The following is a 16,317-nucleotide window of genomic DNA, read 5'->3' as shown; positions in this document are numbered from 1 at the left end:
TTGAGATAATTTATGAAATTATATTTTTTTAATTTTATTATTATTCAACTTTTTAATTTGTAAGATTTGTTTCTTATTATTTTAATAAATATAAAAAAATAAAATATTAATAAGTTATTTTTTAGCTTATTTTCCATAACCTAACCAAATACTAAAAAATATTTTTTAATTTATTTTTTATTATACTACTAAATATCAAAAAATAATTTATTTTTTTAAATTTATCTTTTAAAATAAAAATTATTTTTTAATAAACAAACAACGCCGAAATGGCATAGAAAAAATATTTTTTAATTTATTTTTTATTATATTACTCAACATCAAAAAATAATTTATTTTTTTAATTTATTTTTTAAAATAAAAATTATTTTTCAATAAACAATCAGCGCCGAAACGGTTTAGAACTAAGCCCATTTAACTTTAAAAACAATATAAAAAAATAAATATCGTTTTAATTTATTTTTTCAATAGAACGATGGTTAACTTAATTCAACTGTAACTTTGTATCTTACACTTCCTTTTCCTAACAGAAAAATCTTAACTGGGTGGCAATAAAAGGAGGGAAACCAACAACGGCTTATCTTCAACTCCAGCGCACAAACACATACACACTCTTATCTGTATCTCTTAATTCAAATGGAACACTTGTCCTTGAGTTCTTCTTCGCAAAATGAAACCCAAACCGACAATGCGGGATTGCCCGAGAAAAAAATCGGAATCGAAGGGCTAAGGAAAAAGATTGTGAAGAAGGGAAATTCATGGCAAACTCCATTTCCTGGAGATGAAGTGGAAGGTACAAAAACAAGCCCCCGAATTATTGTCTATGCCTTTTTTCTTCTTCTTTTTAGATTTACAGGAGAAGGGTCATTTTGTTTCAATGTTTGTCACTTGATGGACTAGCTTTGGACTTAAAGAACTGTGGTTTTAGAGATTCATCAAGAAGGCTTACATGAATTTTCCTGGGAATGCAAACTACTGTTTCAGTTCATTTCAATGGATATATCGAGGGTGGGGCAATTCTTGAGTCAAGTCGTGATAAAGGGATTCCCTTCAAGTTCAAATTAGGCCAGGGTAAGTAGAGCTAATCAATCCATATCAATGGCGGTATGTCTATATTGTTGGCTACATAGATGATAAGTTTTTGTTTGGTGTTTGGGTTCTAGGTGAAGTAATCAAAGGATGGGATGAAGGGGTTGCCACCATGAAGAATGGAGAAAGAGCAATTTTTACGGTACCGCCAAACTTGGCCTACGGGGAGGCTGGTTCTCCACCACTGATTCCTCCCAATGCAACTCTTGTTTTTGATGTTGAGATGCTGTCATGGAGTAGCATCAGGGATTTAACAGGCGATGGAGGAATATTGAAGAAGATAATGAAGGAGGGTGAAGGATGGGCTACACCAAGAGATGGAGATGAAGTTTTAGGTAAACTTCTGCTCTCTTGTAATCATAAACTTGTTGAAGCTAGGGAAACATCTGCTCTTGTAATCATAAACTTCTGCTGTATAATTAACTCTAAATCACACTTTGACTTTTATAATGAGTGGTTTATCTGCAAAATAGTAATGCATTTCCGTCTCCGCAGTGAAGTATGAGGCAAGGATTGAGACTGGAATGCTTGTCTCCAAATCCGAGGAAGGTGTTGAGTTTCATGTAGGAGATGGTAAGTGTATTGTGTCGATAACATTTTTCTGATGTTAAATTTCTTGAAATTTGAAACACAAGTTGTTGATTCGAAAAAGGGTTTTTATTTCATTACATGATAGAGTAAACCTAAATTTATATTTTTATTGAAAAAACGATGTTATTTAGTGTTTATTTTTAAATTAGAGTACAAAAATAAAATAAATACTTTATTTTTCTCAATAATTAATCCATTTATAAACATAAAATAAATAGTCGAGAAAAATAACTTCTTCAAATGTTATCTGGAATGCAATTGTGCAAGTTTTTTTATTGTTATGTATTTCACTTTATTTTAAAAATATATTTTTTTATTAATACGAAGCCAAAATATTATAACAAAATGCCTCCTTGATATTTGGACTAAATAAATAAAGCATTTAGAGTTAGTGGGAATGTCATTAGCAAAAACTGAATTGCCAATAAAAAATATGCTATTTATGTTAATATTAGAAGTTTTCTTGAAAAGGAAAACTACTATTTATATTATTATCAGGAGTTTTTAAAAAATTTAAAACTTGTTCTAAATCATCAAATTCAAAGTTGTATATTTATTAGATTAACTTATTGGACAATGTTTAATAGCTATGATTTAGAGGGTATGTAGCTGTGAATATTTTTTAAAATATTTTTTATATGGAAAAATATTAAAATAATATTTTTCATTTTAAAAAAATTATTTTTAATATCAATTGATTTAAAAAATTTTAAAAAACAAATAAAATACGACGGAATTGATTCTTTTACGCTGCTTTTCGGTTTAGGCTATCTATGTCCTGCCTTGAGCAGAGCAGTGAAGACAATGAGAAAGGGTGAGAAAGCAGAGCTAGCAGTGAAACTTTATTGTAAGTTTGTTCACTTTTTTCCTAGCTAGATAATTTTCCTTGTTCCTGGACGATTGCCTTTCTTTCGGTATCTTCTTCTTTCTGCTCTGTTCATTAATTAATCTAAGATCATTTTTCGTCAGATGGCTTCATTCAAAAAGGAAATTTAGCTCCTGACATTGAAAGTAACATTCCACCTTATTCTAATTTAACCATCCAACTCGAGCTTGTATCCTGGAGAAGTGTGACCGACGTCACAGGAGATAAGAAGGTCCTTAAAAAAATTGTAAAAGCCGGTGAAGGATTCGATCGTCCGACCGAGGGATCCCATGTGAAAGGTAATCCCCCACATGACTATTATATTTCAGATTAGCAGGTCACAACAATGGTGTAATCTCGTATGACCTGCCTGTGTTTGCAGTGACATATGTTGGCAAACTTGAAGATGGAACAGTTTTTGACAGGAAAGGTACTAATGGAGAGCCATGTGAATTCGTAACTTTGGAAGGTATTCTGCAATTTACGCATCCCTATTTCTTGCAGAAATGAGTTATAAGCATCAATTTTTGTGTAACATCAATACATTTTTGGTCTTTACGATTCCAGAACAAGTAAATGAGGGTCTAGACAGAGCCATTATGACTATGAAGAAAGGAGAGCATGCCACAGTGACCGTGGATGCCAAATATCTCCATGGCCATGACATTTCAGGAATGCTTCCTGCAAATTCCAGGCTTCATTATGAAGTTGAGCTGCTTGATTTTATTAAGGTTATTGTTCAAACTGCTTAAACTTGTTTAAGTCTCGGCTTTCTGACAAATGCTCAAAGAAGACATTGTCACAACTCTGACCTTCGCGCAGGAGAAACCATTCTGGAAAATGGATACACATGAGAAACTAGAAGCAAGTGAAAGGAAGAAGCTAGATGGCAATGTGCTATTCAAGGCAGGAAAATTCTGGCGTGCCTCTAAGAAATACGAGAAGGCAAGTCCGAATGCAATGAAACTGAGAAAAATACATCACCCCTTTAAGATTTTACTATCATTTTCAGTATATAAACTGCAGAATTTTCTTAACTACGAATTCCAGGCTGCAAAATACATCGAGTTCGACCACTCTTTCACTGATGAGGAAATGTGCCTCGCAAAAAGCTTGAGGCTATCATGTTACCTGAATAACTCAGCTTGTAAGCTTAAATCAGGGGAGTTCCTTGAAGCTTCAAGGCTATGCACTAAGGTTTATTTTCCTCAAATTAATTAGCAAAAAAACCCCATTTAGCTATCTTTTTTCCTCCATAAAAACCATGTTTCATCCACTACAGGTTTTAGAACTTGATCCACTCAATGTCAAAGCTCTATTCAGACGATCGCAAGCATTCTTGAAAACATCTGAATTAGAGAAAGCTGAGGCAGATATAAAGAAAGCTCTAGCCATTGATCCAAACAATAGGCAAGCGTACAAGCCAACATATTTAGTTTGTCTCTGTTTTTTTTCTTTTTATAATTATCTTTCTCCTTGTGATAACAGAGAAGTGAAACTGGAGTACAAGGAGCTGAAGGATAAGCAAAGAGAGTATGAGAAACATCAAGCTGAGCTCTTCAGCACCATGGTTTCAAGGAAGGGTTGATCAAACTTCAAGTCATACATGTGTACTGATATAAATATTTTTTTTTATTTGATTAATATAAAAAAATGTAGAAACAAAAAGATATCTGTTAATATTTTTTGCTATATTTTATCTTTTAAGATGATAATGCTTTCCCTCCTTTCCATCTAAAATATCAATATTACTCCTTCAAATTAATTTAATATTTGATGTTAATTATGAACCTTTATTCAATAACAAAAACATCAAGCACTATTACAAGTTATTTTTTAATATCAATACTCTATCTATTTATTAAATCCAATATCCACGAATCATAATATTTTTGCTCAATTTAATACTTTGTTTTTTATTTAATTTATAGGGTATTTATAGCAAAAAGTGAAATGCCAATAGCGGAATCCATGAAGGGGCCATGGGAATCTACCCATCTGGGCTTAGGTCCACTAGACTGCAGATGGGCTTGAAGCATTCAATGGAAATGTGGCCTTTTCTTTTTTTTATTTCGTTAAAGAATAAAAAATTATATTTTTTTAATATGAAAAAATTTATTCAACATTATTACACAAAAAATAAAAAAAATGCTACTTGTGTTAATATTAGGAGTTTTTTTTTAAGGAAAAATGCTATTTATATTATTTATGTTATCAGTGAGAGTTTTTCTTAATGGAAAACTGATATTTATTTTATTTATGTTATTATTGGGAGCTTTAAAAAAAAAAAAAACACCCTTGACTAATAATAAATAAATGTTATTATTAGGGTCATCCTCTCTTCATTTTAAAAGGGTGGATGGTGTTAGGTACTTCCGGCGGGCCACCGTGGTCCTTATCTCTCACTGATTTTATTTTTTATTTTTCCTTTCCTTCCTCTTTTAAGCTATGATTTTTTTTATTTTTTTATTTTGTTAATGTCACGATCCATGGTTTGATAACGATGCATGATAGTTGCCAGCATCACAAGAAAATTCTGGCCTACCTACCCCCCACCAAACAAGCTGGGTCCCTCGAGGCCTTGACCCTTCACCATCCTCGCCCATTTTATACCAAATTCACCATCCAAATCTTTTTTATTGTTGTTTTTTCTTGGTGGATTTAGACCACGTTCGAGTCCAATCTTGCTGAGGGTTTACATTATCGAGTCAATCTATTGAGTTAATTTTAAAATAATATTTTAGATAGTTTTTTCAAAACAGAATTATTTTAAATATAAATTTTAAAAAATTTAAAGTAATTGATTGATTGACTTTCATTTAAGATTTCCTAGTAATGTTTGACTTATTAAATTACCTGAACTTAATATACAAAATGATTTAAAAACAGATCTAATCCAAGCTAGATTATTTAGGAGTAGGATTAAAATTATGTTTTTTAAATTTAAAAAAAAATTGCTAAAAATTATTTTTTTTATTTTTTCTAATTATTTTAATATATTGATTTAAAAAAAATTAAAATTAAAAAATATATTATTTTAATAAATCTCTAAATAAAAAACCCATTAAAACGACATTTATTATCACAATTTCAAACCTAAAATCGTACACTGTCTCGCAGTTAAAAGCACTTTTAAATTACATAATATTAGTAGATAACATTATGTGACCCGTAATTATAAAAATCTATAGCAATTTGCCTCTCAATTATGACAAACCTTCTAACCTATCTTATTCTTAATTACAAACCTGTGGGCTGTGAGAAATGAAGCGAATGGTCTCCCACTTCACCAACTTTTGATTCCTCCTCCTTTACTTGTTGAAGTCTCACTTCACCAACCACCAGATACTGATAACAAAACCCACTCTGCTATCTTTCCACCGAGAGTGAAGTCACGCGCCACCGTTCTTGACCACGTGGGACATTTTAATTGGTCAATGTTTCAAGTGACACCTTTTTCCCCTCCCTCTCCTATGATGGGCACTATAAGCTGCAGAAGCTAAGAGTCGAATATCGTCCCTCATCTTCTTAGACTTATTCATTTTAAACCCTTTAAGTTAGATCAAACTCACCACTTTAATTTCAATGAAAGGTATTCTTAGCTCGTGAAAAAACTCAATTATTAATTAAATAACTTGAATGAACACCTGAAATTGGATTTATATGAAAGTAAAAAGGGTTTATTTGATCCAATTTAAAGTAAGGTACTGAGTTGAAATTTTTGGAAATTAGAGGGACCATGAAATTATTTTTAACAAGAAGTAAAATCCGCTCACCAACTCCCTCCCTCGTAAAGACCAACTCCTATCCTACAATTTATATTCTGCCAAGGCCCTTCAGAAAAATTAGATCCCATCTCTTCCTTTTTTTTTCCCTCTCCACAATGAATCTCCTTCTGATTCCGATATCTTTCATCACCCTTCTCTTGACATACAAAATCTACCAACGTCTACGCTTCAAGCTCCCACCAGGGCCAAGGCCATGGCCAATAGTAGGCAACCTTTATGACGTCAAGCCGGTGAGGTTCCGGTGCTTTGCAGAGTGGGCTCAGGCATATGGTCCTATCATCTCAGTTTGGTTTGGTTCGACTCTTAACGTGATTGTTTCGAATACAGAATTGGCAAAGGAAGTGCTCAAGGAAAATGATCAACAGTTAGCTGATAGACATAGGAGTCGATCAGCTGCCAAGTTTAGCAGAGACGGTAAAGACCTTATATGGGCTGATTATGGACCTCACTATGTTAAGGTTCGAAAGGTTTGCACCCTTGAGCTTTTCTCTCCCAAAAGACTTGAAGCTTTGAGGCCTATTAGAGAAGATGAGGTTACTGCCATGGTTGAATCAATTTTCAATGACTGCACTAATCCTGGTAAGCTTTTCTTAGTCCCTATTTCTTCGACTTTTTTTTTTGGAATTAGTATCTGTTTTTCCTGAGGATTTATTCTTTTAGCCATAATAACAAAATTATTACAACCAGCCCATAATCCAGGTTGTTTGTTTTTTAAATTAAGACAAAAATTAAACTGGGTAGGTCGACAACTCAGATTTTATCGAATTAACTCTCACCAAGTTTTTTTAAAATCCAGTCCGGTTTAGATTTTGATTCAACCCATCTAGCCAACAGCTGCCCGAACACCCACGTTAATCTAAAAAAAAAACTACAATCACATAATTATGACATTTATATTTGCTCTCTGCTTTATCAGTTCTTATAGTTCCATTAATCGAACATCTTTGTAAGGTTGTTGAAAAGTCACACAAGTAGTTGTGGGTTTTCATCTTCTATTTTCACTGTCAAACATTTTGTCCGATTAGAACGATCTATATATATTTGTATAAACAAGTACTAAATTTTTGCTGGCTTTCTTTGACTTGGTATCATATTTTTGTCTTGTAATTAGTTAATGGTTGGGTCGGCAGAACTTCCGGGATGTTCTCTGCATGTCAAGTTTTTGTCGTGTAATGAGTCTTTGACTGAGATCTATTCGTATTGCAAATTTGCCCATAAAAGGCCTTGAGCTGTTTAATGCTTTTAATGATTTGTTTGTTAGCACTTTAATATTCTTCAACTCTCACCCACTTCCACTCTGTGCTTCGTTTCACGTTTTGCTGATCCCAAAAACAAAAAAATAGTCCTTTTGTTTTGGGCTTTGTTGTTGTTGTCGTCGTCGTCTTAAATGTTAATCAGCTTGAAGTTTTTCTTATTCTTTTTTTCATGGTTAACTGCTCTGGTTTGAAAAATGATCTTGTTCGTTGGGTCCTGGGGTTAATTCGTTGGTCACCGAGTTAACATGGAGCAATTATTTTATTAAAACTGTGTTGTTTTTGTTTTTTACTTTGCTATGCTATTTTCTAAAAGAAAAACATTGACCTGCAGAAAACAATGGAAAAACCTTGATGATGAAGACACATTTGGGGGCAGTTGCATTCAACAATATTACAAGGCTAGCATTTGGGAAGCGATTCGTGAATGCCGAAGGCGTTATGGATGAGCAAGGGCTAGAATTCAAGGCAATTGTATCCAATGGACTTAAGTTGGGTGCATCACTTGCAATGGCAGAGCACATTCCATGGCTTCGTTGGATGTTTCCGTTAGAGGAAGATGCATTTGCCAAGCATGGGGCTCGTCGGGACCGGCTCACTAGAGCTATTATGGATGAACATACCCTTGCCCGGCAGAGTGGCGGTGCCAAGCAGCATTTTGTTGATGCATTGCTTACATTGAAGGAGAAGTACGACCTTAGTGAAGACACAATCATTGGACTCCTTTGGGTAACTTTCTGTAGTTTCAACTTTTGTTAAAGTAAAAATAATGTATGTTTTTGTTTTTTCCTTTTTTTGTGATATATGGTAGGTTTCTAAGGTATTAATTTTGTATGGCACACCATGCGCAGGACATGATTACTGCGGGCATGGACACAACTGCAATCTCAGTAGAATGGGCAATGGCAGAGCTGATCAAGAACCCAAGGGTGCAACAGAAGGCTCAGGAAGAGTTGGACAGTGTTGTTGGATTTGAACGTGTCATGACCGAGGCTGATTTCTCAGGCCTTCCTTACTTACGATGTGTGGCCAAGGAGGCGCTAAGGTTGCACCCACCAACACCACTTATGCTCCCGCACCGTGCCAGTGCCAATGTGAAAGTTGGTGGCTACGATATCCCTAAGGGATCAAATGTTCACGTCAATGTATGGGCCGTAGCTCGAGATCCAGCCGCCTGGAAGAACCCCTTAGAGTTCCGGCCAGAGAGGTTCTTGGAGGAGGATGTTGACATGAAGGGTCATGATTTCAGGCTACTTCCATTTGGTGCAGGAAGGAGAGTGTGCCCTGGTGCACAACTTGGTATCAATTTGGCCACATCCATGCTGGGTCACTTGCTGCACCATTTTTGTTGGACCCCTCCTGAAGGAATGAAGCCAGAGGAAATTGACATGTCGGAAAATCCTGGGCTGGTCACTTACATGAGGACTCCATTACAAGCAGTGGCCACTCCTCGGTTGCCTACACATTTGTACAAACGTGTTGCTGTTGATATTTAATTTGGTAATTTGATGTCAATTTTCTGATTAGGCTTTGGATTGTGAACTACGAAAGAGTTGGAAAATATCAAGAAATCTGTCAAAAGTGAGGACTGACGACCAAATAAAGCACTATGTTATATGAAGGTACACAATGTTGTGTCCTTGTGTTGGATATGAACAATTGTAACACTTCTTCTATCAATTTCAATGTTCTTGCAAGGTTTTTGAATCTCCTTCAGTCATCATCATCAACCTTGAAGGCTTGCTCCAACCTTCACTTTGTTAATTGGGGTAGACTCCAAGATCAGCTATGAGAAATATCTCTCACAAATTCCTTAATCTCGATCAGTATTAATAATCTATTTTCCATCAAGGAGGTGAATTTCATTTTGATACATACAACTATGCAACTTAATCCCAAATATGATGACTCCATTACAAGCAGTGGCTATTCCCCGCCTGCTCTCACACTTGCACAAACGTATGGCTTCAGACTTGTGATTTGCACTTTGCTGCTATGTTTTCCTTGGACTATATCAGTTCCTGAGCTGGGGAAGGGTGAGAGTCTAAATGGGGTTGAGATTCAATGCAAAACTCTCTTTACCCCCAAGTCTAGAATAAGGAATAAAGACCTGCAATAATATATATGTGTTGACAACTCAAGCATTTATATATATATATATATATATATATATATGTTACTCATAAAATCCATATCTATGTCATAAAGCATAAATATATACAGATACAAACATAAAAGCATAATTGCCAGAGTGGTGCGTTTATTGCTCTATACTATACTCTATACTGTAGGTAGCAGCACCAAGGCACACAAGGCTTTTGCATATTATGGCATCAAATTTACATAAAACTTCCCTTCTATGTTTTTAATTACTTCAACCTTGATATTTTCTTCTTTGATTCCCCCTCAATTTCAGAAGTAGATTGAATTTGGCAGAATCTTCAATGACCTGCACCCATCACCAAACCAAGGAAAAATCAGCTTGACAGCTTCCACATTTGCATACCAAAGTGTGCAGAGATGGGAAAGATCAATCCAAGTAGGGAAAATGAAGGCTAAAGTTGCGGGTCGCAACATTGTAAAGTTCCAACCTTGGCTTTTGCCAGAAGGATCTCTAAGAGTTCATATGGATACAATGAGTTAGATCTCTCCTGAATGGACTTAACAGCATAATTTGCTGCATTTTGGACCTCGACATCATTTGTTGACACCATTTTCCATCCTGATCCATGACCATCTGATTTGTGTAATGCGCCTGATTAATCACTATTTTTTGCATCTAAACTAACTACCACTTAGTAACACACTTTTGAGCAAAAATAAAACAAGGGACTCTGCATTTCACTGAGATTGGACTGAGCCAATCCTATGTAAAGAAGAACTGGCCAATCTAAAATGAAAGATAGCATCTGTTAGGTCTACGTTGGTCTCCTAGTTTTAGAGACCGGAGTAGACCTAACAACATCATACTGAAAAATGAAAACATAATAAGAAAACCTCACATGCCAATTCCAGTCTCATTACAACCATCAACAGAAAAAATTCAAGCACAGCCAATTGCTTATACATAAAAGGACCCGTTACCTTGTTTAACGCCGAGGTCAGAGGATGTACCCCCTTCAACATGCTTGAATTCCTGCAACTGCTTGAAGTTCATCCATGGCTTCACCCAGACTTTAACTTCATATATCTTCTTATTACCAGCGTCATTCGCCTCTAGAGTAAGGTGGTATAGCTTACCAGCAACCACCTGCTCTTTGGCCTTCACCACCCTCACAAACTCAAGAAGAGCATTCTGTAGACAATATCCAAGGTAAATACTAAAGATGCTAGGACCTTGCCGAAAAAGATACATCAAATACAATAAGCAGGAAGACAAGTAAATTATCACTGTTATTTTCTGAGAATTCTTTTAATTTTCAAAATTGAATCCGTTTCGCACACAGAAGAAAGGACTCAAGAACACAGCTTATGCACGAGGGTTTCACAGAAGAATTGTGAACGCTTGAGAGAATAGCCCTTCAAGCAAATATATAGTTTAAAAATTATACATTTTGTTGAAATTACTAAAAAAATTCATCTATGCTATCTTTATTTCTAAAATCATGAGTCAAATGTCAATCATCCTGTTCTGTTATCAAATATTTCATAGGAAAAAAAAAACCTGAATTATGAACAAAAAATCATTTATATATTAAAAAAAAAAACAAAGTAGAAAAATAAATCAAACAAATAAAGACTAAATTAACACATAAATCACCCCGTAAGAAAAGGAAAAATCAATAGTAAATTTAATCAGAAACCATATCCAATCTAAGCAAATTTTTCTATGATCCCTCTCGAATCATTATCATATAAAAACAAAAATAAAACAAGAAAATCAAGAATTTCAGCAATAAAAAGTGAAAAAAGATCAAGAGAAGAAAAGACCTCTTTCGTGTTATGTTCTTGGACAGCAAAACGAGCAAGGCTATCAATCTCTCCAATATTTTGAGAACCCTTACAATCATGAACACCACCAAGCTTCATCTTCAAGAAGTTGTCTTGTCTACAAAGACCAAGTTCAGTATAACACCCACAAAGCAAAACCAAAACACTCAAGATTAGTAAGGATAATTTATTCGTCTTCGTCTTCGTCTTCTTCTTTGTCGTCGTCGTCGTCTTCGTCAAACAAAAGAGATTTACTCGATTCTCTGTGCCTGTTTGTCCAAGAATAAATTTTCGCCGACAGCTACGTGATTTGTGGTGGTGTTTTTGAAAATTAGTTGATCACTTCCTTCGCTCCTAAGGATTGGGTTTAAAGGGCTACGCCCAAGAGTGAAGATTAGGAAAGAGTCCACGTTGAATGCAAACCACCCCAAATATGGATGGGCTTAGAGACTAAAAAGCTAAAAGTTGCATAGGGATTCGTATTTAAATTATTGTTTTAGAGCTCCTACAGACTGCTAGATCAATCCAGAATTTTATTATCCGACTGGTATAAATTAAAAAAAAATAGTTAATTTATTTAACAATTAGAATTATCCGACTGGTATAAATTAAAAAAAAAAATTAGTTAATTTATTTAACAATTAGGATGATTCAGTGAACTAAAGTTTATATTTAATATTTTATGTAGTGTATAAATTTAAAAAATTATTTAACTAGTAAACTTCCTAGTGGTAGTGAGCTTCTTATTGATTACATATTAATTGTAATCAATATTGTTAAAATCATAAAATAATTTAATTTTATGAATTAGCATATTATTAATGTATTGAATTGGTTTAAAAACTTGAAAAATAATAAAATTAAGATGAAAACATGTAAAATTATAATTTTAAAATTGTGATTGCAAGTTTAAAATCTTATTTAAAGATAAGTTTGAATATATTTTTTTATTCAAATTTAATGTTTTTAAATTAAAATTTCTAATATTTTGAATTGTTTTAATATGTTAATTAAAAATAAATTTTAAAAAATAAAAAATTATTTTAATATATTTTTAAACAAAAAATATTAATTAAAAAATAATATCAATCAATTTTACCTTGAATAAAGTCATTCCACAATAAACCGTCATTTCATCACATATAATTTTCACCTATAACCCTTTTTTTTAACTCACCCATTAGTTACAACAACCTCTCTACTCTTTATTAACTTTTATTTCTAAAAGTAATTTAAAAAGCTTTACTTAATTGAATAAAAAAAACTAAAATCTTTGTTTTTTATTTAAGATTTTAGTCTAAAAATTCATTTTAATTAGAATTAAAAATTTTACTTTGAACTTGATCAATTTAAAATCTCAATCTAATAATCTCTTTTAATTAAAATCAAAACTTTTATTTATAAATTAGATCAACTTAAAATCTCAATCCTATAATTTTCTTTAACTACAATTAAAATCTATCTCAAGTCAATCAACTTTAGATTCCAATCTAATAATCTTTTTTAATGAATAAAAATCTATTTTTAATTTGGTCAACCTGAAATTTCAATCTAGTAATTTTTTTAACCAAAATCAAAATTTATTTTCAGCTTAATTAATCTAAAATTCCAATCCAGCAATCATCTTTAACTAAAACTAAAATTTTATAATTATTATAAAAATTATATTTTTATGGCTATTCTATAATGTAATTTTTTCTTGGTAGAGTCTTGTCATCTCAATGACTTATGTTTCAACTAATTGACTTAAAATTTTAAATTTCAATAATATTTTTAACTTGTCATCTCAATGACTTATGTTTTCAACTAATTTACTTAAAATCTTGAATTTCAATAATTTTTTTAAATTAGAGCCTTTTCAAGTATCTTAATTATTTTGACTAAATTCAATTATAATTGTAAGTTGAAAATTAGCGGTAAGGTTGATTTTTTTTAATTCAATTATAATTGTAAGTTGAAAATTAAAATTTTTAGCGGTAAGGTTGATTTTTTTTTTATTTTTAAGAATTTTCTAATAATAAAATATTTTTTTCCTTGCCTTCACAGAAACAAATCTCTTCCATTAGAATTAGGGTATCACATTTACTAATAGCAAACACTTATTCCACCTCGTATTTCTTACACATTAACATATAATTTTATAAAATCACTATCCAATTCTTCATTTCCTTCGATTTCTTTCTTAGCCAGTCTTAAATAAATTAATTATCTAATGATTTATTTTAATTTTTTCTATTCACATTCCCATCATCATAATAATAGAATTTAAACATGACAACATCATTAAAATATTTATATTTCTCAATCTTACAACTTTTTTCTATATTTTTCTTTTACTAGCTTTTTTTTAATTTCACATTTCAACATTCATACACAAACATCAGAATTTCAAAACATTATTAAAATAATAAAATCAACCCAATTTATTGCAATTCTCAATTCTTCTAAAACACCTAACATGATTTTTAATCAAGTTTCTACTTAAATTTATTATTATTCATATCAAACAACTAACAATTCATCAAAACAATCATTCTCCTAAAAATTTACATAAACCTTAAAATTGAATTTTTGGGATTTTCTTCCTTCTTACACCTTAAACTACTAAAACAAAGAAAAAGATTGTAGAAAATGTCTTGCCAATCAAATCTCTCTCTCTCAAAATGTTTCTTTCCTCTCTTTTTTCCAGTTGTACCGTCGGCTTCAAATAGGAAGAAAGATAGAGAATTTTCAGCAAGTTACAAAATTGGCTCTCATTTATTAACCCATGGTTTTGTTCTTTAATTCATTCATTATATATACAATACTACACCCACGTACTAAATATTTGTTGTAGTTAGGTGGTAAGTTGTCATTGAACTTATTAATGTCTTGTCTGCGGTTTGATTCCAGCCAAAAACAACATGTTTTAATTTTTATCTTTGCCAGCCAAACCTTAAGTTAGTGTCACAAACCACTTAGCCACACTAATCTCTTACATCATGTCTGTGTAAATATGTATTTTAACATTAGCTGTCATATATGTTTCTTTCTATCAAAACTGATTGTAAATATTTTTTACATACATTATTATTATTATTATTATTATTACTATTATAGCTCGCAGTTTAGATTCCTCCTGACTTATCATATTTCAATTAAAAATTATCCTATTTAACATTAATTTACTGGGTTTTAAGTCGGGAGTTTACATCGCCTATATTAGCATTTACAAAATTTCTTATTAGCATTTATAAATAATCGACATGGTGATTAATAAAATTTTACTTTCCCCAAAGTAATTTTAAAAAAAAAAACCAACAAAAAAAAAGAGGAAGACTCTTATGACGTTACACGACATTATGAATCAGTAACCGCCTCAAGCCCCATCTCAAACTTTTCAGTGATCAGCTGCAGTTCTTGAGCTTGTGCTGAAGTAGTTCCCGAGTTGACGATTGCCGATGACTCAAGCTCCATGTTCTGAATATTATTGAAAGTACCTTCAGTTGATCGACCTCCGATATCCTCCATTGAAACCGTTGCTGCCTTAAGACACATCTCCTGATTCTGAATAATCTGCCGGGGTTCTTCAGCTTGTGACCTTATAGGTTCTGAGTTGATTACTGGATGCTTCTTAAATCTTTGATTAATCTGGATTATACCATCATCTCCAGCAATTTCTGAATAATCCATCGGCTTCCTTTTCTCCGATTCCTTTTCCTTGAGTTGACAGATCATGGTGTATTCAGAAATACATTATGAAACATTCTGCAGCATTATCCAACCATCATGATTCGGTTGTCGCTGCAGTCACCATGCCATGCACCGCCATTAGCACCAACCTTTTTATTCCTGTTTCTAGTTCACTAAGTGTTGTAAAGCAGAAAATACGTTGGAGTATTTTTAACGACACAATTTTGTATCGGAAAGTAATATACTGTATTGTGAGTTGATTTAGCGACGCAAAATTGGTGTCGCGATTGTCTCATGGCCACCATAACAATTGGACGGTCGTGACACTTTTTTTCTGTCACCAAAAATGATTTTCAATTTTATTTAAATATATTTTTAATTCCAAAATCCGCTTTGGAGAGAATTTTCATCTTATTTTTCCACATTTTAAAATTCAACTTAAAAGAAATTATAAAGTAGTGCTACACCAACTACACAAAACTCCTTCCAAGATAGTGTGAAAAATATTTTAATTGCAGATAACCTTAATCGTTAACTTCTACAAAATTATTGTTATCTACATATATCGAATGGTTAGAACTCTAAAAAATATTAAGATTTCTCTAACAACATTACCTTCAATAAAATCAGTTTTATCAACGCACAGCACCATTGTTTCGTCTCCACTGCTTATCCAACCCGTGCTCCATGAAGGGCAGGCCATGGCCTGCTAGCAATGGGGACGAGCTTTAATTACCCAGGCTCCCCTTCCAAGGCAGGTTTGACATTGATGTTTGCTGGTTCAAGCTCAAAAGTATGTTCAGTAAGGCAAACTCCTTTCTGGTTTCCAATAATATCCGGTTCTTGAGCGTGCAAACAGAGAGGCTCATAGTTGCTGAACCGCTTTTGCCCTTTGCAGATATACTAACTTGACAAGGAACGAAGTTATTGCTACTAGTTCTTGATCCAGGCACTATACCTTCAACATTAATAATTTTATTATCAATCAAAAAGAGATAAAACAGTAGCAACTGACGTATCAAGATAGCCCAGTTCAAGATAATAAGCGTTCAAAACCTTTAGAGCAGAATTCTGATCATCAGGCTTTCTTGGTTCAAGTACAAGTGTTGACTCACGATGGTGTTGGCCA

The 16,317-nt window shown here is 32.9% G+C and overlaps 3 protein-coding genes across 5 annotated transcripts; 2 read left to right on the top strand and 1 right to left on the bottom strand.

The window, feature by feature from the left end:
- Positions 1 to 590: 590 nt before the first annotated feature.
- On the top strand, positions 591 to 4,275 carry LOC105136909 (70 kDa peptidyl-prolyl isomerase-like). Of its 2 annotated transcripts, none has more exons than XM_011042419.1 (12): positions 591 to 793; positions 985 to 1,071; positions 1,164 to 1,424; positions 1,585 to 1,662; positions 2,447 to 2,527; positions 2,650 to 2,844; positions 2,928 to 3,014; positions 3,113 to 3,276; positions 3,368 to 3,490; positions 3,596 to 3,742; positions 3,828 to 3,955; positions 4,034 to 4,275. In XM_011042419.1, exons 1-12 carry the CDS (start codon positions 637 to 639, stop codon positions 4,131 to 4,133), a joined length of 1,608 nt encoding a protein of 535 aa, XP_011040721.1. In that variant the 5' UTR covers positions 591 to 636; the 3' UTR covers positions 4,134 to 4,275. The 2 variants fall into 2 exon arrangements, with proteins under 2 accessions (XP_011040721.1, XP_011040722.1); XM_011042420.1 differs by having other exon boundaries at positions 722 to 793; positions 929 to 1,071.
- A 2,087-nt stretch (positions 4,276 to 6,362) lies between these two features.
- Positions 6,363 to 9,295, top strand: LOC105136908 (cytochrome P450 98A2). Its single transcript, XM_011042418.1, has 3 exons — positions 6,363 to 6,912; positions 7,921 to 8,315; positions 8,438 to 9,295. Exons 1-3 carry the CDS (start codon positions 6,429 to 6,431, stop codon positions 9,080 to 9,082), a joined length of 1,524 nt encoding a protein of 507 aa, XP_011040720.1. The 5' UTR covers positions 6,363 to 6,428; the 3' UTR covers positions 9,083 to 9,295.
- A 415-nt stretch (positions 9,296 to 9,710) lies between these two features.
- On the bottom strand, positions 9,711 to 11,944 carry LOC105136906 (cysteine proteinase inhibitor A-like). 2 transcript variants are annotated; one of them, XM_011042417.1, is made up of 3 exons: positions 11,517 to 11,923; positions 10,671 to 10,881; positions 9,711 to 10,035 (listed from the first exon to the last, which is right to left on the bottom strand). In XM_011042417.1, exons 1-3 carry the CDS (start codon positions 11,613 to 11,615, stop codon positions 10,028 to 10,030), a joined length of 318 nt encoding a protein of 105 aa, XP_011040719.1. In that variant the 5' UTR covers positions 11,616 to 11,923; the 3' UTR covers positions 9,711 to 10,027. The 2 variants fall into 2 exon arrangements, with proteins under 2 accessions (XP_011040719.1, XP_011040718.1); XM_011042416.1 differs by lacking the exon at positions 9,711 to 10,035 and adding an exon at positions 10,081 to 10,323 and having other exon boundaries at positions 11,517 to 11,944.
- Between the last annotated feature and the right edge of the window lie 4,373 nt (positions 11,945 to 16,317).

The sequence above is a fragment of the Populus euphratica genome, unplaced genomic scaffold, assembly GCF_000495115.2.
Source record: "Populus euphratica unplaced genomic scaffold, PopEup_1.0 scaffold59.1, whole genome shotgun sequence".
NCBI lineage: Eukaryota > Viridiplantae > Streptophyta > Magnoliopsida > Malpighiales > Salicaceae > Populus > Populus euphratica.
The sequence above is the reverse complement of the archived record's forward strand: the minus strand, read 5'-3'. Positions and strand labels throughout refer to the sequence as shown.

Excerpts from the sequence above, each read along its gene's own strand:
- LOC105136909 (XM_011042419.1), top strand. The coding sequence starts at position 637 with ATGGAACACTTGTCCTTGAGTTCTTCTTCGCAAAATGAAACCCAAACC. Across the intron at positions 2,528-2,649 it reads GCTAGCAGTGAAACTTTATT|ATGGCTTCATTCAAAAAGGA; the intron begins GTAAGTTTGTTC and ends ATTTTTCGTCAG. Across the intron at positions 3,015-3,112 it reads TGAATTCGTAACTTTGGAAG|AACAAGTAAATGAGGGTCTA; the intron begins GTATTCTGCAAT and ends TTACGATTCCAG.
- LOC105136908 (XM_011042418.1), top strand. The coding sequence starts at position 6,429 with ATGAATCTCCTTCTGATTCCGATATCTTTCATCACCCTTCTCTTGACA. Across the intron at positions 6,913-7,920 it reads CAATGACTGCACTAATCCTG|AAAACAATGGAAAAACCTTG; the intron begins GTAAGCTTTTCT and ends ATTGACCTGCAG. Across the intron at positions 8,316-8,437 it reads CAATCATTGGACTCCTTTGG|GACATGATTACTGCGGGCAT; the intron begins GTAACTTTCTGT and ends CACCATGCGCAG.
- LOC105136906 (XM_011042416.1), bottom strand. The coding sequence starts at position 11,615 with ATGAAGCTTGGTGGTGTTCATGATTGTAAGGGTTCTCAAAATATTGGA. Across the intron at positions 10,882-11,516 it reads AAGAACATAACACGAAAGAG|AATGCTCTTCTTGAGTTTGT; the intron begins GTCTTTTCTTCT and ends TATTGTCTACAG. Across the intron at positions 10,324-10,670 it reads TGACCTCGGCGTTAAACAAG|ATGGTCATGGATCAGGATGG; the intron begins GTAACGGGTCCT and ends TACACAAATCAG.